The sequence below is a fragment of the Gymnodraco acuticeps genome, unplaced genomic scaffold, assembly GCF_902827175.1.
Source record: "Gymnodraco acuticeps unplaced genomic scaffold, fGymAcu1.1, whole genome shotgun sequence".
NCBI classification, from domain to species: Eukaryota; Metazoa; Chordata; class Actinopteri; order Perciformes; family Bathydraconidae; genus Gymnodraco; species Gymnodraco acuticeps.
The window spans coordinates 1,238,992-1,262,044 of NW_022992193.1; the positions used below are offsets into that span (position 1 = coordinate 1,238,992).

The window sequence follows — 23,053 nt, forward strand, 5'->3', positions numbered from 1 at the left end:
CAAGTGTTGGACCAGGAAGGAGTTGCTCATTAAGTGAGAGACCACGGTAAGTAAAGGAACAGTCGAAGACGATCCTTGCCATTGTGATGGACGAGGTGATGGGGAATGAACCAGGATTCGTGGGACTCATCCACTTCTTCTGTAGAAAGCTTAGTCACACACCCTCCATCGATGAGCTTTTGGATCTCTGCTTTGTGAACTTTGGCCTTAGCTGGATCTTTAATGAGTCTGCGCTCGGTGCTGCGAAGCATTGGCATAATTGCTTCAGGAGTGGCCATTAAGGGTGGAGCGTCCTTGACGCGGGGAAGAGGTGTAGCATACCTTAGTGTGTCGCCCACCTTCACCCTCTCAGTGCGGGTTTCCAGGATACTCACGGCTTCCTGGTCCAATCGGGACCGTACTACTAGCCTTTCACTCTTGAACGGGAGTACATCAAGCTGCCAGAGACGTTCAACATGTTGGTAGAGGTCATCTGCTGCTGGCTTGACAGATGTGAAGTAGCATGAAGTCATCTGAGATGTTAGCCCATCTGGACCCTGAAGTGCCCAGCCGAGTGCTGTATTTATGGCTGTGGGTCCACCTTTGGAACCGACCCTGACTGGCTCCGTTGCTGTGATCAAGTGGATGGAATCCGAGCCAATTAGCAGTAACGGCTGAACTTTACTAAAGTTCTTCAGTGGAAGCCCCTTCAGGTGGCGATAACGCTTCTGGAGTGCGGTCACAGGGTAGGACTGCTCTGATAAGGCTATCTGACCCGCTGTAAAGGCACTCGTAATGAGATGCTGCTTAAGAGGCTGTGTCAGAGAGGCCACATGGAAGTCAGGCTGGCCACATCTTGGCTGATGGTCTGCAGAAAGAGAGACTCAGCTTCCCCTTTGAGTCCCAGGTGTTGAACTGCAGCTGGCAGTATCATCGTTCGTTCAGCCCCATCGTCCAGGATCGCGTAGGTGTCAAGGGACTTGTGCCCATGGCTGATGATGACTCGCACCACCTTGAGGTAGACCTTCCCTCCTTGCTTGGAGTTGGAGAGCACAGCACGATTCTTTGGCGTGATGAGGTAGACGCGTGGACTTGGCTTAGTAACACAATGAAGAACTCTGAGGTGTATTTCCTGGCACTCACTGCATGCTTTCTTTAAGTTACAAGCTTCTTGCCGGTGGTTGGTGCGACCGCAGTTACGACTAGGTACTGGGACTGGCTGTCTAGGAGGCAGGGGAGCACTTGACCCGTACAGTGACTGCTGTGGTTGAACGGAATACTGGACTGGCAGGGCTGGTACAGGCTGCTGCATTAATGGACCAGGGGTGGAAGGCACTAGTTGATAGGCTGGCTGAGCCGATGGGCCAGGCTGCAGTTGGTACACCGATTTTAGATGACCCTGCTGGTACTGCGGCTGCTGGTACTGCGGTTGCTGGTACTGCGGCTGCTGGTACTGCGGCTGTTGGTACACATACTGTGCCAGAAGGACAGGCAGAGACTGATACGCTGTCTGCTGGGGGACATCAGACTATATATAAGGTGAAGGCGCTACAGACCAGTTGTGTGGCACGTAGGAAGATTGCTGAGGCATAACCACTGGATGTTGGGCCACTGGCTGTTGTGTAGCTGGTAGCTGGTGAGCCGGGTACAGCGCTGGTGCGTACTGTGGTTGATATGGTGGTTGGACAGGTGCAGCCGGAACATATTGGTTTGCTGCGGATGTCGTCATAAACTGATATGGGATTTGTGTTGCCGCCTGCATGCTGCCATACATGGTTGCCACAGGAGGAGGTACAGGCTGGTATGGCTGGTGAGCAGGCTGGTACCCTGTAGTTGTCAGCAGTTGTTGCCCAACGTGACCGGCTGCCTGCATCCCTTGGACGATAGGTGACGACATGACCGTGCTTCTAGCCAGAAGTGCTGTTGTCTTAGAAACAGCTCCCAACAACCGTGCAGATGTGACTGTTGGTGGTAGAGATTGAGTCAATATACTTCTCTCCTGATTCTGACTCGGCATGAAGGCTGTAAGGGCTTGAGACTGGAATGTCGCTGTAGTCGTGCACAGTAATGTTGTCGTTGGCAGCTTATCCTGATGATTGGTGGATAACGGCTGCTGCTGTAAGGTGCGGTTATCTGCTTGTGAGTCCAACCAGTGTGAGTGGGTTGGAGGTGGATGTGACGAGAGGGGGCCAGATCCGTTCTCACTGAGGCTATATTCTGACGATTGGTTACTGTAGCAGCTCTGCTCTGAGGGAGATGGCAGTCGAGGCCTCACACACATATTCTGCAGGTCAGGCATGCTGCTAGCATAAGGTGCCATGTCCCACAAATGTGCCTTATTTGCTGCTCCTGGCAAGGAGTAAGAGGGAGGGCGTCCAATTGCAGTGTGTAGCATGGTCACTCTCAGCTGCTAACCCGGTTTGCAGGCTAAGTGACCGCAGCTGACGCGCACTGTCATATTGGAGGGGAGTAGGATTAGGCAAGAGAGACTGTGGTAAACTGACCTTATAGCCTTGCAGGTGTGTTCGAAGCTGTCGCTGTCTTCCTCCATGAGCTCCAATCGTAGCTGTTGCTGTTTCCTGTACATCCATGGCGCTGTCGTGGGTGAAGCTATCCGGCTCGAAGGACCAATATTGGGGAATCTTATGTTGTGCGATGTTTGCGCCGGAGCCGCTTCATCCAGAAACAGCACTCCGGTTAGAGAGTTCACACGGAGACAAGGAATACAGTCTTTGGACTTTAATTAGCTTGAATGCTTCTTACAACAGCTATAGCAGTATTGAATCATGAATGAATGTAGAATGATTGCATCATTTATTCTTCACTGATGCACATGGTAAACAAACCGCTCGAGGACACAAGTGCCCGCAGCTGCCCACTCCAGCTGTCCCCAAATGTGCCCGACCAAAAAACACAAACGATACAACGCAGACTAAAGAAAACAAGGGGAATTTACAACAATGACACTTCTACATCCCTGCAGCAAGGCAGAACACACTCCCAGCTGCTCTTAATTTGCTTAATGAATCCGTGTTGTTGATTGTACTTTGTGTATAACTCCTCTCTCTGACTGCAGGTGTGTCAGATGGGGGGGATCCAGCACCTGGTGGACCTGCTGGATCACAAGCTGACGGAGGTCCAGAAGAGCTCCTGCGGGGCTCTGAGGAACCTGGTGTACGGGAAGGCCACGGACAACAACAAGGTGGCGCTGAGGAACTGCGGGGGGGGTGCCTGCCCTGCTGCGCCTCCTCAGGAAGACCACCGACAACGAGGTCCGCGAACTCGTCACTGGTACGTCCAGATGTGATCTGAAGGGATTTCTCGTGCACTGACACAATGTTTAGCTTCATTGGTTCTCACCAACATGCATTGTGGGTATCCTTGACAGGTTAGAAACATTTGCAAAGGAGATTTCTTTAAATATTATGAATTGCTAGCGATCTTCTTTTAATGCATTAGTGCCACACTTTTTCCCCTGAGGGCCATACAGTATAGTATAGTTATAAGTTAGCAAAATCAATCAAATGTAGGTAGATGATTCTTGATAATTGAGTATGCTTAAAGGTTTGATTATTTTCATTTTGTTACAAAAAATGCTGGTAACTAAGATTTGTCAGAAAATGTTTTCAACTTGAATTGACTGAATGTATTCAAACATTGGGCTTATTAACACATGAATACTGTGAAATATATTTCTACTTATAAAACGGCACAAGTCAAATCAAGCAATCTGATTGGTTCTTAGCCGTGATATAATGAGCGTATATCACGGGTAGAATTGTAGTTACTTTTCACAACAAGTCAGTATCCCTCCGCGTCTGAGAAAAGCCTACAACCGTTACAACTGTTACATTACGTCCGTTACGAAACTAACTAACTAACAAAGCTTAAGAAAAGCTTCGGCTTGCTTCCGCCATCAGCTGTTTTGCTAAATTAACCCACAAAAAAACTGAATTCAGCGTGTCAGAAAAAAAAGAAAGCAAAAGAACAATGCTATGAATGAAAATAGAAGTCATAATACTTGATACACTTCACTCAAGACACTTTGAGGCAGTTTAACCCTCTGATGTCTTATGTGAAATGCAATCTAAATGAGCAATGAACTGTATGCAAATGTTATTTTGATATACATATTAGAATATGTATATCAAAATAACATTTGCATGAACTGTATGCAAATGTTATTTTGATATACATATTAGAATATGTATATCAAAATAACATTTGCATACAGTTCATTGCTCATTTAGATTGCATTTCACATAAGACATCAGAGGGTTAAACTGCCTCAAAGTGTCTTGAGTGAAGTGTATCAAGTATTATGACTTCTATTTTCATTCATGTGTTTAACCAAGAAAGATGGTCATGTGTTTAACCAAGAAAGATGGATGAAAACGTGGAGTAAGGTGTATCTCTTCATAACATCTGAAAATGATGTCACCAGTGTTGGGTTTAGGTCTGTTATTCGTAAACGAATGAGCATCCATACTCACCATAACATTCAACATTGGAGCCCCGCTGTGGTGGTTGTGTGTGTGTGTGTGTGTGTGTGTGTGTGTGTGTGTGTGTGTGTGTGTGTGTGTGTGTGTGTGTGTGTGTGTGTGTGTGGTGTGTGGTGTGTGTGTGTGTGTGTGTGTGTGTGTGTGTGTGTGTGTGTGTGTGTGTGTGGTGTGTGTGTGTGTGTGTGTGTGTGTGTGTGTGTGTGTGTGTGTGTGTGTGTGTGTGTGTGTGTGTGTGTGTGTGTGTGTGTGTGTGTTTCTGTGTGTGGGCATTCGCCTGCTTGTCTGCTGGCCGGAGTGTGTGTGTGTGTGTTTCTGTGTGTGGGCATTCGCCTGCCTGTGCTGGCCGGAATGTGTGTGTCTGTGTCTGACTGGCTGGCAGCGTGTGAATGTGTGTGGGCTGTTTTGTGGGAGGTGAGAGCGACAGCGGCTCAAACACTCAGCGCTCGGTGTTGACGGAACAGATCTCGGCACAGTCATCGGGACAGATGCTAAGATAACGTGCTTTGGAAACAGCTCTGCAGCCGCACGCATGCACACACACACACACACACACACACACACACACACACACACACACACACACACACACACACACACACACACACACACACACACACACTGCTTAATATCAGCTGATACACACCTCATATTCTGTTGCAGGACAACCCTACATTAACTACTCTGTTGAATGTTACAAAGATATCAGTTACGAAAGTACGGTACTCTGATTTGTTTTAGAAGAAGAAAAAGAGGCTATTTGCTTTATTATAAAAACTATTTTCAGAAAAGTAGTTTTTTATACATAAGACCGAACATACATTACATCACAAGAAAGCAGATGTGGGAAGTAACTAAATACATTTACTCAAGTACTGTACTTAAGTACAATTTTGAGATATTTCTACTTTACTTGAGCATCTCTATTTATGCTACTTTGTACTCTACTAAAAACGTTACATTCAGACTAGCTGCACCTTTACCAGCTTTGAGAACACTTTCATGATCAATCATTATAAAACATAGCACATCTATTATTCTGAAATGGACCAATCTGCACAACGACTACTTTTACTGTCGCTACTTTAAGTACATTTAAGTACTTTTAATGTTTAATTGAACTATTCATATCTTAGACTGCACTGAAACTTTTATCCATGTATTTTTTCTTTTAATGTTTATTTTATTGGCTTTTATTTTTAATGACTGATTTTAAATGCCTTTTTCTTAATGTCTTTCATTTTTTGTAAAGCACTTTGAATTGCCTTGTGTTGAAAAGTGCTATATAAATAAACTTGCCTTGCCTTGCCTTACATTTAGATGATAATACTTTTCTACGAGTAACATTTTGAATGCAGGACTTTTAGTGTAACAGAGTATTCCTACACTCTGGTACTTTGTAATAGACTTACCACCATTCATAATTGTTCTCCTGTTTTCAGTGTTTGTGCTTACATCTTTAAACCTATCTCCCCCCCCCCAGGCGTGCTGTGGAACCTCTCCTCGTGTGACGCGGTGAAGATGACGATAATCCGGGACGCTCTGAGCACGCTCACCAACACAGTGGTGATCCCCCACTCGGGCTGGAGCAGCCTCTCCCACCGCGACGAACACAAAGTCAAGTTCCAGTCCTCGCTGCTGCTGCGCAACACCACCGGCTGCCTGAGGTGAGCAGCCAATCAAAGGCACTCCTGCTGAAGGTGTTGCACTACATTTATTCTATTGGTTTCAACACAGCTCAAGTCTTGTAGAAAAGAAACAAAAAAGATCCTCCATCGTGTTTACGCCTAGTTATCAGCACTGTTTCACATTTAAACAGCACATCCTATTCTCATTTAAAAGCCCCAACAGTAAACAAATCCTTTCTAAATTAAAATATATATTAGAGGATGACTTTTGGGTTTGTTGGTTGTCCACGCTGCCTGAATCACAGCTACATATTCTTTAAAGAGAGGCTCTGTTATCTGTTGTTGCAGGAATTCAATCGTGATTATCTTTGAACACAATGGTTTGTAGAAGCAAATAACAGCGACGTCATATCAGTTAAAAATCAAAGCCTAGGATAATGATTCATCAATTTTACACCCATAAAAAAGCAGCTGAATATAAAGCCACGCGGCTTTGGCTCATTAAAAGGCGTCCTTTAGAATAGAAAGCCATTGAAACCCAGATTATTCAGCAGCTTAACACATTGCATATTTCTTATTTTGCAATACCAAATACATTTGATAGATATTGCTCTGATATTTATCTTATTCAACCCTCAAACGACACACTTTGCAGCAACACAACCATCATGATCTTAAAGGTCCCATGTCATGGCCATTTCTACTGATCATAATTCCATTGTTGAGGTCTACTAGAATAGATTTACATTGTTCAATTTTCCAAACTCACATTGGTTTCACATACAGCATCTCTGTATAGTATGTGTCTTCACTCTCTGTCCTACACGGCTTGTTGGAGCTCCTGCCCCCCCCCCCCTGTGAGCCCAGTGGCCGTCTGCGAGACAGCGAGACAGCGAGACACAGCGAAACCCAGCCCGAAACCAGCCTGAACACACACACACACCCGCAGCCTGGTTGGGAGTTTGTGTGTGTGCTCACACACAAACTCTCCCAGCCTCGCCAAGTCCCGCCGTCTCAGGGAGGAGAAATCGGCGGAGCTGCAGCTGAGAAAAGATTGAGTGTGTGTGTGTGTGTGAGGAAGTCCGCGGATTGGTCCAAATGTAACGGCTCCGCGGACATAACGTAACGGCTCCACGGATTGGTCCATTTGGGTACGGGCACGTCACTGTACCCAGGAAGAAAAAGAGAAATGTCCAACGAGGCGTTCTGGGGCAGCACAGACAGGTCTTTTCTGTGTTAGAGTTTTACTCGCTATACAGGGTGTACTTTGAGGGTTTGTGACTCTGCAGACCGTTTACATGCAGAAAAAGCTTCATAACACACAAGGGGACGGGTGATAACCAGAAAAGCATGACATGGGACCTTTAATCCTCTAACGACCCACTTTGCAGCTACACAACCATCATGATTTTAACTAAGGATATTGTCAGCTTTAATAATTAATCTGCTATATGAATTATTTGGTCAATAAAATGTCGCAATAAATAGTGAGAAATGTTAAGGTGTGATATTCATCTCAAAGCAGCATAACTCCTAATTTAAGCTGCATTTTTTTTTGGACCTTTTTGCATAAAGAATGACTTTTAATTATCAAAATAGTTGGTGATTATTATCTGCATACAGTCCAGGCGCATTTCCCAACGTAATAACTTGCAAAAGGAATCCATAACCGTAACTTTAATTCAAACAACTCAAACAAAATGCATTTGAATGGCTCCATCACTCATCTGTGATTATGACTGCTCTCAAACGGCTGTTGATTTATTCCCTGTAACCGCTTTAAACTACATCTCTGCACACAAGAAGCCCCCAGCACTCTGTATCCAGGCTGTAGATTGATGGTATATAAATGCATTGTGGGAGTTCTGTGCAGTGTTCACTTGTCAGAGCTCCATTAGTGGCAGCTGAAGGCTCCTATTGGAGGATCAACTCGCTCCTTTACTTGTATCCGGGGAGAGTATAAGCCACCATGTGGGGGAATACACTCACTGCACAGTGAATTAATTAATGTGTGTGTGTGTGTGTGTGTGTGTGTGTGTGTGTGTGTGTGTGTGTGTGTGTGTGTGTGTGTGTGTGTGTGTGTGTGTGTGTGTGTGTGTGTGTGTGTGTGTGTGTGTGTGTGTGTGTGTGTGAGGAACCTGAGCTCAGCAGGGGAGGAGGCGAGGAGTCAGCTGCGTTGCTGTGAAGGTCTTGTGGACTCGCTGCTTCACGTCCTCAAAGCCTGCGTCAACACCTCCGACTACGACAGCAAGGTGCCGCAACACACACACACACACACACACACACACACACACACACACACACACACACACACACACACACACACACACACACACACACACACACACACACACACACACACACACACACACACTGTATCAATTTATTCCTGGGAGCTTTAACCTAACCCAGAATCAGAAACAGGTTTATCATCAGGTTGGTGTTTTGGTGCATACATAAAATAAAACAAAGATTAAAAACACAGATAGCAACTATTTGAAGAAAACTATAATAACATTAAAAAATAGCGGTATTTACATTGAAAATGTTTGTAATCCTAGAAATAGAATTGGAATAAAATATGTGCAGTAATGAAAGGCAAAATATTGAATACAGTATGTTATGTGCATTGATTAAATCTAACTATAATCTTTAATCTTAATCCTTAAATGTAAAAATGAACCTCGAAAAAGTGGTGTGAGTTTCCGAAATTAGGGAAATTGACATTTTTGCAGCAAAAGGGACCGTGCAGATAAAATGCAAAAAAGGAAAGCAGCGTATTAAATAAAGAGGCAAGCACGTAAAAAAAATGAAGCGTAGCAGCATTATCCCAATAGGTAAAGATATAAAAGTAGTGAACGATCAGCCAGTAATAAAATACAAACTGATAAGAAAAAGTAAAAATGGCACCTAAGCAGAGCTAGTTAACAGTTTGGGTTAATACACATTTTAGTCGTAGTATTTATAGTCATTTAAATTCGAGAAGAAGTATTTTAGTCATGGAACATCTGGATCCTACGTTTTTCAGAGAAACACTTCACAGGTTAGCAATTCAACCAAAAGTCAATGTCTTTGTACACGTACTAGTTATAGATGAACTGTTAACAGGACAGCGTAAGGACCATGTCATCATGTTTTCTGTATTAACTATAAAGCTGCTGACACTGTGTTTGTCAGATTGTGGAGAACAGCGTGTGCACCCTGAGGAACCTCTCGTACCGGCTGGAGGTGGAGATGCCGTCCTCCCGGCTGCTGGGGAACCAGGAGTTGGACACCCTGCTGGGCTTCTCCTCCCCGGGGAAGGAGCTGGACTACATCTGCTGGGGCAAGAGGAGGCGCGGGCGGAAGAGGGGGGGCTGGCCCGACGACAAGGTACACCCTCAGAGGGGAGGACGTCTACGTGACAAAATAAGATGGAAGTGCATAGTTTAAAACAATAAAAGTAAAACTATACACTGTCAATTAGAATAATTTATATTTTATAACAGAATCAAGTATATTATTTTTCTATACAGTATCTAATTTTACATTCTGTTTTAGCTGTTTCATTTATATGAATATATATTTCTTGCACACTATTTAATAACAACAATGTATTTGTAATGTTTATTGTATATTTAATGTTTCACTCTAGGAGATGTAGATCAGTTTAAATTAGATTTTAATTGAGAAATAGTTTTAGTGCATCACAAGTTAATTAAGTTAATCAAATAAATATAAACATAGAATATCAAGAGTAGAAGGATGTATATAAAGAAGACCCTATATAAAAATACAATGCCTCTGATTTGTTATTTAACATATTCTGTGTGTGTGTGTGTGTGTGTGTGTGTGTGTGTGTGTGTTGCAGTGGGATGGCGTGGGGCCCATCCCAGGCTTCTCTCAGCACCTGAGGGGGGCGGAGCAGCTGTGGCACCCCATGGTGGTGAAGCCGTACCTCAACCTGCTGGCGGAGAGCTCCAACCCCCCCCACGCTGGAGGGGGCCGCCGGGTCCCTGCAGAACCTCTCCGCCGGGAACTGGAAGGTGGAGCAGCTCTCTATTACAGCCGGAACACAGCACTATAAGTGAAGGGATCAAAGCAATGACACTGTGTGTGTGTGTGTGTGTGTGTGTGTGTGTGTGTGTGTGTGTGTGTGTGTGTGTCCAGTTCTCAGCCTACATCCGAGCGGCGGTGCGTAAAGAGAAAGGGCTGCCCATCCTGGTGGAGCTGCTAAGGATGGACAACGACCGGGTGGTGTGCTCCGTCGCCACCGCCCTCCGCAACATGGCGCTGGACAGCCGCAACAAGGAGCTCATAGGTGCACACACACACACACACACACATACACACACACACACACACACACACACACACACACACACACACACACACACACACACACACACACACACACACCCACATCAACATAACACTTCATCAACCCCTTATCAAAGCTACCCACCAGTATTTAAGGTAATTCAAATCAAATAAAAGCTGAAACATTAAGGACCTAATGCATTAATGATTAAGATTAATGTGTCACATAAAAAAAAAGAAACTCAAAAACAACAAGGAGATGAATTTGAATAAATTGCCCTTAATCAAATGATACTTAAATTAAGAATCAAACCTTAGAATAAACTGTCTATAAACCTGCAGTCAAAGTAATGACACTCTTTATCATAATTAGGTTGCCCTAACAATAGAATACTGATATAATAAATGACATAATGGAGACCAATGGTTGTGCCCCCCCCCCCAGGAAAGTACGCCATGCGGGACCTGGTGACGCGGCTGCCTGGAGGCGGACCCTCCAGGCTGTCGGACGAGACGGTGGCGTCGGTGTGCTGCACGCTGCACGAGGTCACCAGCCGCAACATGGAGAACGCCAAAGCTTTAGCCGACTGCGGAGGCATCGAGAAGCTGGTGGACATCAGCAAAGGGCGAGGGAAAGGGTAGCCAATCTCACGTTTAAATACTTTCTTTTAGAATACTGCAATATAATTTCCTTTTTAATGTCATGAGATGTGACAGCAGTGTTTTACCTGTGACGAGAATATGCAACGTATATAAATATACCTTTGATTTATTTCAGCTTTTAACTTTTCTAAATGATTCATTATTCTTTTGTTATACAAAGTCACTAGATTGTTTTTTCTTTTTTTGTTGTTGGTCATAATATGAAGCAACATCTGCTTTACCGAAAATGTAAAAATAATTTTGTTTTTATTTGTATTTAAATCTTTATTGACATACATGTACGTGGTGGTTACAACATACAAATCATGTAACAAAAGGCCAGCAAGACATTACAAAATAAAAATAAAATAAGAGTCTAGGGATATGTGTCTTCATTATTATATTCTTGAAGTGTATATTATATATATATATATATGTATATTATATTATATTCTTGAAGTGTAAATATATCTTTTTTTAAATAATTTAGTTTTTAAAAGACGTTTTTTTTTCGCTTTCCATTACTTTGAATTTTTTAATCTTTTATTTTAGAAAGCAACTTGATGTATTTTAGTGTTAGTTTAAAAGATATAAAAAACGCAGCTTCTTCTTGTGATAAATACATGCAGATCTATTTGATTAACTTTTATTTAATTGAGCTTTTTGTTTATATTTTCTTGTTCCTCAGATGTGTCAGCTTTATTGTAATTTTTCAGAATTATTTAGTGTTCTATTTAAACATATATCATGTCTCTTTCAGATCTCTCCAGAAAGGGGCATCCATCTTTTTTAATATATTATTTTCTGGCAATTTTTCTTATTTTACTGACAATGTTGAGATGTGTAAAATAACTTCTTGTGCTGCAGGTACTCCGTGAAGGTGGTGAAGGCAGCAGCTCAGGTGTTGAACACGCTGTGGCAGTACAGAGACCTGAGGACCCTCTACAAACAGGTCTGTCCACCCTTCCCTTACCCAGAATGCATGGCGAATTAGTAACTAGCGTACGAAAGATTTATGTTGTGTGTGCAGGACGGCTGGAACTACACCCACTTCGTCACTCCGGTCTCCACCCTGGAGCGAGACCGCTACCTGTCCCAGCCCACGCTGCCCACCAGCCCCATGCATATGTCCCCCATCATCCAATCAGGTGAGAGAATCAGTCAAACATTAAAGGAGTATCCTAAAGACGATTCAAGGCTTTTATTGTCATTCGTACATAGCTACAGTGTAGTTATAGTGATAAATAATTAGTTGCAAACAGGTGAATGTGATGGATGTTCTTAGTTCAGGTGTTTAACAGTCTTATGGCCTGTGGAATGAAACTGTCCCTGAGTCCCGTGGTGTTAGACCTGAAAGAAGTTAGAAATGTTGCATCTCAAAGTAAAATAAATGTTGTTTTTGTGTTTCTTCCTCAGGTGGTAGTGCAACATCCTCCCCCGCCATGCTCGGGATCAGAAGACACAGTTCCAACTATCAGAGAGCGCAGTCATCTATGCAACTCGACACGTATTACGGAGACAACAGTTTACACAAACGGCAGTACACAGGTCCGTCATGGTGGAGGGATCTATGCATGTTTCTGTTCAAACTTAAACACCAAATAATGACAGTTTAACATGTTGATGTGTTTCTCCTGATTCTTCCCCTTCAGGGTCAGAGAAGAAAACTCCATATTTCATCGGGACATACTCTTCCCAGTCAGGAGAGGATCTGAGACGTTCCCAAGTAGGACAATAACATTTTTTGCCCCATTGTATAAAATACCAAGCTGTGAGCAGGACATTAGATTCATGCAGTTATTCATTGATGTCATGTTTTAGGCAATAATGCAAACAATCACTGGTTCTAACTCCTTAAAATTAAATATACTCTTGTTTTATTAGTCTTACATAATATTAATACTGATATTTGTATTTTTTTGAACAAAAAATAAGCTGTTTCAAAAGTCAAAGTCAACTTTATTGTCAATCTTTCAGTTTGTGTGTACAGACAGAAAGATCGAAATACCGTTTCCCACAATCCCGAATACAAAAAATACAAATATATATCAAAATATGTATATACCTATATATACACAATCAACAGACACATTTATACATATGCACACATTAAGACATAAATAAAAAGCACAACAACCAATATATACAACATTACAGTCACTTCAGTATCTTTGGGATATTTCAAGACCTTAATTTACTTAAATTAAGAATATTACAGATTAATGATACAATTATTCAATTCAAGCATTTCTTCTTACAAAAAAGTACTTTTATAGTCATTTGATGCCAATAACTGCAATACAATTATTTAATTAAAAGTGTTGAACCTTGTTAGAAACACCTTCTGTGATACGCTCATTTGATTGAAATATTTACGTTGCCTTTATTAATGTTGGTGTGACTTTCCAAGTGATACACTCCCCTCTCTCCCTCTCGCAGCACACAGAGCCATTTTACGACGAGCCCGACAGGAAGAACTACAACAGCTACAGAATGTACCTGTCGTCCCCTCAAGACTACGGAGAGGAGCCGTACGACGAGGAGGAGCCGGGGCCCCTGACCCCCACCCCCCCCGACGGCTACGCTAGCCAGGCGCTCCAGTTCAAAGCCAACACCAACTACGTGGACTTCTACTCCACCACGCGGAGGCCTTCCAACCGGGCCAACAAGTTCACCGGCTCCCCCGACTCCTGGGTGTAGAAACGAAAGGACCCAGAGTACGAGGAGATTCTGTTTCTGTGATTGTTTTTGTGTGGGGAGTGCAAGGTGGAGGATGCATGTGAATCTGTGTTGACCTGTGCTCAACAACAGGGCTCGGTTTGCTACAGTTACACCATGTGCACAATAATGCAGATGAGCTATTCCTTTAATTGTTCTTTCTTTACATTTAAAGCCAATGTAACAAGTGTTTTGAGATCGTATCAGTTTATTGCACTTAATTTAGTCCCTATAGATGAAAGCTTAAAGGTGGGGTAGGTAATTTTGGAGAAACCAGCTGGAGTGCGCTAGAATTAGAAAATACACAACTGACACAAAAATCTGCCACTTCCTTCAGACTTCCTCACAGAGCCCCTCCTCCAACACACACGAACGCACACATGACCAATGAGGGCACGAGATAAGTTTGTGCACGAGATGGAAGGCTGACAGGCAGGTAGGCCATCCAGTTACTTTATTTTTACAGCGCCACGGCTTCCACAGATGAAATGTTTTAATGTATTTATTGTCAAAGCATTTCATGTATTCATTGCTATCGGGATGTTAAGAGCATTCCATTGAATATAACAAAAAGTGTTTCTGAAATAAACTACATACCCCACCTTTAATGAAATGTAATGAGAAATGCTTTAGTTATAACTAGACACTTTTTGATGACATGTCAAAACTACAGTGAATCTACTGGACAGAGCCAAGGAGACTTAAATAGCGTAATGCAACTAAGTGTAAAGCAATTTCCTTCAAGCTATTTTTGCACTTCCCTTTGAACCGACTGTTTTCTATTTACAATTGCACCTTAAAAAAAAAATAGATAGCTTTATTTGATTATACTGAATTTAATATTGGATATTAGTGCTGATTTCTGCCGTAATATCCATTATTAAATTATAAACATTTTTGCTAATATTCAAATAAAGCTATCTTTTTTTGTAGCTCCTGGTCAAGCTAGTATTTTTTTATATATATATTTATTTGCTAGTGCAAATGTAAATAAAAAAAACAGTTGGTTCAAAGGGAAGCGCAAAAATAGCTTGCTTTACGCTATTTAAGTCTCCTTGGCTCTGTCCAGTTGATTCACTGTCGTTTTGACTTGTCATCAAAACGTGTCAGTTATAACTAGAGCTCTTGTACTTTAATTTTTTTCGTGAACTTTTCATTACGTTTTTATCTATGGACTACATTAAGTGCAATAAACTATGACAATACGATCTCAAAACACTTTGAAGGAAAGAAGTTAAAACAATTAAAGGAATAGTTAACGTTTATCTGCATTATCAGTCAAAAGGTGCTATTCGAGAAAAACCCAGCCCTCACTTTGTTGTTTACCAGAGTGTTTGTTAAAGTCAACTGATTTCATTTTTCTCTGCGGTAAAAAATGTGCAGTTTGTTGGCTTCATAACATTAATAATCATGGTCACTGTTGGGAACCTTTAAAGACTCAGAGAACCGGGGTTACGTCTGTAACCTGGTGCTTTCTGTATGTTGGTGCAGTAATCTCATAAAGTATGTGAAATATGTGAAAATCTATTTGTACAGAAACAATGGTTTAACTGTCCCGTTACATTGTTGTGCTCAATATGTAGAACTTTATATGTGATTGTGTGGAGAAGATTTTTCTATTATTTATTGATTCTTTCTATTCATTTTATTGTGATCTGACCAAAATACCCCATCTGTCTGTTCTGTCTAAACTGATGATAATGTGCAATGTTACAGAGGGAATATATGGGAATAAAGATTATATCATGACAAGGTTATTTCAAAGTCTGTCAATTTATTTGGACAAAAAAAACAATGGTAAAAGTGAAATAGATATATATCTTTATTAGCTTTAATTGCATCAGTAGATAAGATGCCACAGTCAAACAAACAAAATGTCATCGTGATGAGTTCAATGCACGCTGCATACAAATGTCCAGTTGGTCCTCCCTGAGCATGCCTAACACAAGCTCTAATCCATGCAGTTACATTCAGTTATTCTCCAGCTCACTTTAAATGAGATACATGTGAAAATATGTAAAACGTTACCTAACAAAACGGCGTTACATAACGAGGTCACGTAAAGAAACGGTGTCACGTAACGTTACAGAGTGCGGGGATTCAATTAGTTTCAAATGTCTACTTCCTATTGGCCTTTTGTAAGGGATATTCATCAATCTGTCATTAACTCTGCGTACTAAGATCTCTGATTGTCTGATCAGGAGCTTACAAGACGCTTTGTCAAAAAAAATAAAGCTGGTTAATAAAGTGTCCCTGACAGAATCACTATAACTTTCTCACTTCATTCAATATCTCAGCGGGGGACAGACGTTTTAAAAGTAACTCTATTAGTATAGCTAGTAAGTGTTAGTGTATAAATACAACTTTTGGAGGGGGGAAATATTTGAACACACACTTTAACGAGCTGTGATTTTGCCTGTACAAAGTGGCTGTAATCAATTTCTTTATATAGCTTTAGCTGTCACCTTCAATGGCATCGACTGCTCAACAAAGACATGTTATTCTTAAAGGAACAGTTTGACCTTTTGGGAGATATTTGTATTTGCTATAATGAAAAGAGTGCCTAATATTGATTGAACACACTTCCAAAATGTCAAACTATTCCTCTAAATGAATAAATGCTGGCTAAAGATTCATTTAAAAGCCTAAATATCTTCCTGTTCCGCCTGGCTCTTTAAGCTTTGGAAAGCTGTACAAACTCACAATCATAAGGAAAATAGTGCAACCTGCTACACTTCTCAATCCTCCACAAAGGGCCTCGTTTAAATAGTTGTGATTAAGCAACAAAATGCACAATTATGATACAAATCTGTGATGAGGAAACAATTGTTTTTGATTGATCCTAAAAGATAAAGCAGGACTTCCTCTGGTACCTACATTCAGCAGATGAAACATGTTGACGTCAAATATCAGTATATACAGGAAGGATGTGGTGATGGCCTCCCATTGGTGCTCCAGCAGGAGGGGCGGGGCTTGTTTCCAGGTGAGGTGGTGGGCATGCTTCAGTCATTAGGGGTCTGTCTGCAGGAAGCACAATCATTTAAATAAAGTAAACCATTTTTGTATACCTGTCTTTTTAATACATCTTTATATCCATAAAAGCAAAGAGAAATGTATTTGTATACCAAATGTATACGTAAAAAACATGTTAAACTCTGTAAAACAGAGAACATCACTTTGATTAAAGCCTGATTGATATTTGTATTTCCATGTCCAACTGGAGGACAATAAAATAGATTAGAATTGTATTATTTACTTTATTATTATTAATTATTTCAACAGGAACATACGTTTAAATGTTTTTAAGAAAGAGTAAGGCAAGACAAGATTATATCCATAGCATATTTCAAAGCAATCTTATTGAAAGTGCTTTACATAAAACATTAAAATCATTAATGATGGGTCTCAGATATATAAAAAAGATGTCTATGATGTGTTTTGCTCAAAATACCAAACAGATCACCCATTCTAGCCATGCCTCCAAACCACAGCAAGGATTATTTCTGAAACAGTACGGAGCTCAAATGCTTTTTCTCTCACGGGTTTACCACAAATAGCATTTCCTGCTTTTTTACACATGCTCTCTCCAGTACAGGTTAGCTCTGTGTTAGCGACGCTTGCTAATGTAAACAAAGACCAAAACGTTGCGCATTGTTTCTGATAGCAACGTTTCTTATAGGGCCGTAGGTCCACATTTCCGATATTACGTCATATCGGACGCAAATCTGGATCAGCTCCGTTGTACCCCCGTCTTTAGAGATTTGGGTACGGAGGAAAAGAGAGAGGGTTTTGTTTTCTGACACTTGTGAGTTCCCTGACACACCGGGGACACATATTTATGTATAAAAGACATCAAAAAGTACATTTTGCACGATTGGAGCCCTTTAACACATTAAATTACATTTAAAAACAGTCAACAAAAAGTTTCCTGCGAGTTCCAGAATGAGTACTCACAGTGTTGGGTTGCAGTTGGCTTCAGTGGTTGTAGGTCCCTCCCACTCTGATGGAGCTGCTGATGGGGGAGGACAGAGGGTGATGGCCTGGTCTGATGGGCTTAGCTGAGGGACAGAGAAAGACATTCAGTAACATGTATATCAGGTGTTCTCCTCTATCAAAGTGGTGGGTGTGCCTCCGCTCACCGATCTGGGCGGAGAAGCCCCTCCTCGCCATGTTCTTGGCGCGCACCGCCTCCTTGATGCGGTCCACCTCCTGCTGGTAGCGCTTGCGGTCCCTCATGGAGCTCTCCTTAGCGTCCTTCAGGGCGTTTTCCAGAGCTTTGACGCGCTCCGCCGTGGCCCGCAGACGCTTCTCCAGTTTGGGCAGCTCGCAGCGCAGGTCTGCGTTGTCTCGGACCAGCTGAGGGGAAGAACACAATCAAGTTCTGCAGCACACATTTTAGGTACTTTCCATTTTGTATTACTGCTGTAGCCTAGTGAGATTGTTTACTGTAGAGTGTTGAGGAAACTTCTGTGTAGCTATGCAGTGGGAGTCACCGACTCAGGAAGGAGACACGATAGGAGCAGTAGCTTTGATGTCAAACACTGATGGTTTATTTGGAGTTACGGCCGGAGGATTCACATCACAAGTCCAAGAGCCAGAGGTTCTGACTTCACGGTAGAGTTGCCACGTCAATTCTGGAGAGCCTCTCTCTTGCCAGCCCATTTAACTGGTTTCGCAGAGAGTCATCAACATGTTTTGATAAGATAGCTTTAGATAGTTTGGGCACACTAAGTTACCAGCTTCCGCCACTTATGGCCTTGGATATGTCATGCCCTGGAGTCCTCAGACAACAGAGAAGGAAGTGTCCCAGTGTACCCACAATACAGACCATCTGTGACCCAGTATTGACCGGTCACAGAATGGGAACAATAACATTATTGGCTGAAGCAGCCTGTGTCCTTAAAGGAGGTAAACAGACGTCAAGGTTTGTCCTGTACGTCACATCTTGGCGTCTATGATAATTATTTCCCTAACATAGAGTACTCCATTTATTCTATATTTCTGTTATATTTAGATACTCCAGTCATATAGTAAGTCCTTTGATGTTGTGAATACTTTTTTTTCATGATATCGTATCTTATTGAATATTTGTTATATTTTTAACTGGTGTAAATGCTTGACGACATCATTTCCCATTTTGGGATAAATAAAGCATCTATCAATATCATTTCAGAGCGAAATGTTGTTATTTTTACTGACACTTAAAAGTGGTCAAGGTACGCAGAACCAAAATAATGTATCCTATATTTATACTTGTATACAGTATATTAACATAAAATACTTCACTTCTTCATACATTTGTACAGTTATCATGTGTAATGTATAGCTGCACCAATACAATAAAATCACTTTTTCTGCTTTTTAAACTGATAGTACATTTTGCCTTGTGTATTTATTTAAATAGGATCCTATGTCGGACTTGTACTTGTAATGAAGTATTTAAATGTTATTGCTACTTCTAATTACAGGGAAAGTGAGCAGAATTTAGCACCATTTAGCCTTTTGGTGACAGATAAGAATACTTTATCAGGTGATGCATGTGACTGTATATTCAATTTCTGCAAAATAAACAATAACACCTGCCTTTTCATTCCGTATTAAAACATGTTATATTATTCTCCTTTCTTGTACAGTTTACCTGCTTGTGGACCTTGGTGAGCTGCTCCAGGTTGTTCTCCAGGAAGGAGATCTTCTGTTTCTGGGCCACATTTCCAAGCCCCTCCTCACAGTCCAACTCTGCGCTCTGAGAAATAAAAACAGCACTCAGGTTAGATGTAAAAGTGCCAGAGAAAAGACACTGAACCTGAGGAAGGGGACGTACCTTCTTAACCCGCGTGGTGAGGTCCTGAACGAAGAGTTTTCGCAGGTTGTGGAGAGACTGAAGCTCTTTGGCCTGAGAGAGAGCAGAACGACAATTACTAAAATGGATGGAACTAGACACATCAATACAGAGTGGTGAATTCAACAATAAAGCTTTATTTATATAGCACTTGTCATACAACACATGCAGCTCAAAGTGCTTTACAAAATGACACATCACAAGTTAAAAATAAACAACAAGAAATTCCCCTCAGATTATTTGTTAAGAACTTTATGCAGCAAAATATAACGTTAACAGACACAAGGAGGTAAAATGTATGATAATACAAATAAAATAAATAATGGTTTCTCTCTGACAGATAACTGAATCGATGCAACAATATAACATTTAAAACCCAAGTGAACATATAGCTACAACAGAAATACAAATAACAAGATAATAGTAATGAAAATGCCATAATTCTAATAAAGCTTAAACGATTAAGAAATAAAAAAGACCAACGTAAAAAGAAATATTGCTATTGAAGCATGTTAGATTAATAAAATAAGTCCTATAAAATAAATAAAACAATATAAAGGTAGGTAAATAATAAAGACTAAAAGAACATTTAAAGTGGGGGGTTGCTAATAAAAAGCTAATCTAAAAAGACGTGTCTTTAGCTGGTGTTTAAAAGGTATTTTTAAGACTTTGAATATACTATATATATATATATATAAGAGTTGCAGATCAAATAGTTGAGAGAGATACAAAACTGTTTTATGCTCATTAGGAAGTAGTCAAAACCCTTTTTTAATGCGATATGACTTTTTGTGACTTTTTTTACAGGGTCATTGTAACTTTTTGGGACTACTGTATGACATAATATACATAATATATTTGTAATTACATTACTGTATATAAAAGGTTCACCATTGGCCTGTGGGCTGCACTATAATAATTATTCCTTGTCATTGAAAAAGTTATTTCTTTTTTGGTTTTTATGTAGAAAATGATTTGTTTACAACATGACGCTGATGACGATGACCTAATCGTTTATTTTCAAGAAAAATGTACGCTAGATGGGGTAGAAACGTTTTTTTAAGCTTCTTCTTGCCCCTGTTGAACTCTTTGTTCTAATTAACCCTAACCCTATTATTATGGAAAAAAAAGATTCTGACATGTTCAATAAATGGACTAATACAAATCGTAGTGTAAAACAAATACAAATGCCTCACCACCGTCTCCTCCAGGCCCCTCAGGTCCTCTCTGGCCTGCTCCCTCTCCTCATTTATCAGACTGCAGAAAACAGAGACATTTACATTAAGATTTGAAGAATAATAAAGTTTGATATCAGTCGTTTGAAGTGCAGTGAGAAGCCTACATGAGTTTCTGCAGCTTCTCATCCTTCTCCTGCTCTTCGGCCTTCACTTTGTCAAAGTCTGACATCAGCCTCCCCTGCTCCAATAGCAGACCCTGGTTCAGACTGAGAAGGGAAATAAATCGTAACTTTACCCTGGAGTATTATTATCTTCAGACATTTAAAAGCATAGCGATAACAGGAAATGAAGGAGGGGAATGTATCTAAAAAAATATAATGTCATTTTAAGAATTGGACTTGTCACTAAATACAGACTAAATACAGACAGACTTCTGCAATAAGTCCCTCCACTGCATCTGGTGCTATGATCATGTAAAAATACAAATCAGGATGGTAGTTTTAGCCGGACGTCCTCAGTGGATTTCACAGTTTTTTAATAGACTTCTTCATTATTTATCTAAATAGTTATCACCGCAATAAACCACATTTAATTTTGTCTTAATGTACAATATCTAATTTCACATTCTGTTCTTGTATACATCATATTCTATTATCACATGTATATAGACTTCTTGCACTATTTTATTTGTATTTTTGTATACATGTTGCATCGTTGGAGGGTCATAAGATTTTCATTGCCATTTCTACACTGTAGCTGATGTGCATATGACTATAAAACCTTTGAATCTTGTACACGCGGGACAGATAAAACCAAGGGGTCAGTGTCCAAAATAAAAGGACATAAATGAGGATGTGTGATGTCTCCGTACTCTGTGAGCTCGTCCATCATCCTCTGCTTGTCGTCGATCTCGTCCCTCAGGCGGCCCAGCTGCTTCTGATGAGCCTCCCTGTGGTGCTCCAGCTGCTCCTCCAGCGTTTTCTGCAGAGACACATGAGACATTCATCCAATAGAACAACATCTGACTGCGTTTAGTTTCCAGATGTGCTTCCAGGTCACCTTGATGTCCTCGTCTCCATCAGGCCTGCCGATGTCCTCCTTCTCCTCCCCCGAATGTCTTTTCTCTGAGGGCCAACAATTCAATATTAGTCAACATGTGATGTGTACATATTAGATTAGATTAGATTCCTTTATTGTCACTACACAGAGTACAGCCAAATTCCAAGCATTCCCGATGGTGCAATCAATAAATATGTGTTCTATAAAAACGGTATGAGGTAGAATATAAGGTGCAGTTGGATGAAAACATGTACTTAGTTGAGCATGAGTTCAGTTCAGTTCCATTAGTGCTGTGATTGTCTGGCTGTGTTCAACTCACATATGGCACTGGGGTAGAAGCTGTTCTTATCAAATATAAAATGAACTTGTATAATCTATATATATATATAGATTATAAAAAATACAAAAAAATGTTAATAATATAATATAAATTGTATTATTTGTATATATAGAAAAAAAAGATCAATTTGATCTTTTAAATCCCTTTTTATAATATATACCGGTATACACTTTTAAACATGTTGTTGCCTTTGGCTTTTATTGTATGTAAAAAAAACAGCCATTCAAATAAAGTTCACCATTAATATTATTATTATTATGATAACTGCTCACAATAATAAAACCTTAGCCTCAAACTTCCAATGCCTCTTAAATGTTGCCACTCTTAACAAATCCCAAATCTTAAACTCAGAATGATTTTACCTAACTTTATAGAGAAGTATTGTACTCAAGCTAAAATAAGGTAAGACTCATCACCTTAACCCTATACATATATCAATCTGCAGGTCATTAACTGGGTTATTCAAACTGCATGAATAGGAGGGTGTGCTGGTTGATAAAGTGCATGTGAGCTGACCCTGGGTCTGCAGCTTGGCCAGCTCCTCGCTCAGAGCGTCCTGACTCTCCTCCAGGTGCCTCTTCTTCTGCTCCATGTTCTGCATGTAGTCCGTCAGAGACTTGATCTTGGCTTGGTGCTGCTCACACAGAGGGGAACACACACGTGGGAGCAGAGACAGAGCACGAGAAAGGGTCAGTATTTATCCACAGTGACTTTCAGGAACTATAACAGAAATGGAGAAAAGTGATAGAGGAGAGCACCCATTTCTAAAATAACAGCACCTTGTTCAAGTACTAGAGTTAGTAGTGAGTTCGAAAACGTACAGAATATAGTACATATTATTTTATGTTTTCACATGCAAACATTTAATGAAA

The 23,053-nt window shown here is 40.8% G+C and overlaps 2 protein-coding genes across 3 annotated transcripts in view; one reads left to right on the top strand and one right to left on the bottom strand.

The window, feature by feature from the left end:
- Window positions 1-15,522, top strand: part of LOC117539305 (plakophilin-4-like) — a 32,517-nt gene extending 16,995 nt beyond the window's left edge. The window contains 14 exon segments of the mRNA XM_034205420.1: window positions 3,056-3,196; window positions 3,198-3,270; window positions 5,962-6,145; window positions 8,241-8,358; window positions 9,284-9,478; window positions 9,957-10,070; window positions 10,072-10,131; window positions 10,256-10,406; window positions 10,851-11,043; window positions 11,915-11,999; window positions 12,078-12,195; window positions 12,464-12,595; window positions 12,700-12,773; window positions 13,487-15,522. Of these exon segments, the coding sequence (XP_034061311.1) occupies window positions 3,056-3,196; window positions 3,198-3,270; window positions 5,962-6,145; window positions 8,241-8,358; window positions 9,284-9,478; window positions 9,957-10,070; window positions 10,072-10,131; window positions 10,256-10,406; window positions 10,851-11,043; window positions 11,915-11,999; window positions 12,078-12,195; window positions 12,464-12,595; window positions 12,700-12,773; window positions 13,487-13,747 (1,899 nt within the window). The 3' untranslated portion in view covers window positions 13,748-15,522.
- LOC117539307 (kinesin heavy chain-like) overlaps window positions 15,523-23,053 on the bottom strand; it is a 29,004-nt gene continuing 21,473 nt past the window's right edge. Inside the window, exons 18-27 of one of the 2 annotated variants that reach the window (XM_034205422.1) lie at window positions 22,698-22,815; window positions 21,842-21,906; window positions 21,654-21,763; window positions 20,947-21,048; window positions 20,801-20,861; window positions 19,587-19,658; window positions 19,404-19,508; window positions 17,905-18,121; window positions 17,720-17,823; window positions 15,523-16,782 (exon numbers count right to left, since the gene is read on the bottom strand). In XM_034205422.1, the coding sequence (XP_034061313.1) occupies window positions 17,741-17,823; window positions 17,905-18,121; window positions 19,404-19,508; window positions 19,587-19,658; window positions 20,801-20,861; window positions 20,947-21,048; window positions 21,654-21,763; window positions 21,842-21,906; window positions 22,698-22,815 (933 nt within the window). In that variant the 3' untranslated portion in view covers window positions 15,523-16,782; window positions 17,720-17,740. Of the gene's footprint in view, window positions 16,787-17,719; window positions 17,824-17,904; window positions 18,122-19,403; window positions 19,509-19,586; window positions 19,659-20,800; window positions 20,862-20,946; window positions 21,049-21,653; window positions 21,764-21,841; window positions 21,907-22,697; window positions 22,816-23,053 lie in introns of both variants that reach the window. The other variant, XM_034205421.1, reaches the window with a different exon arrangement.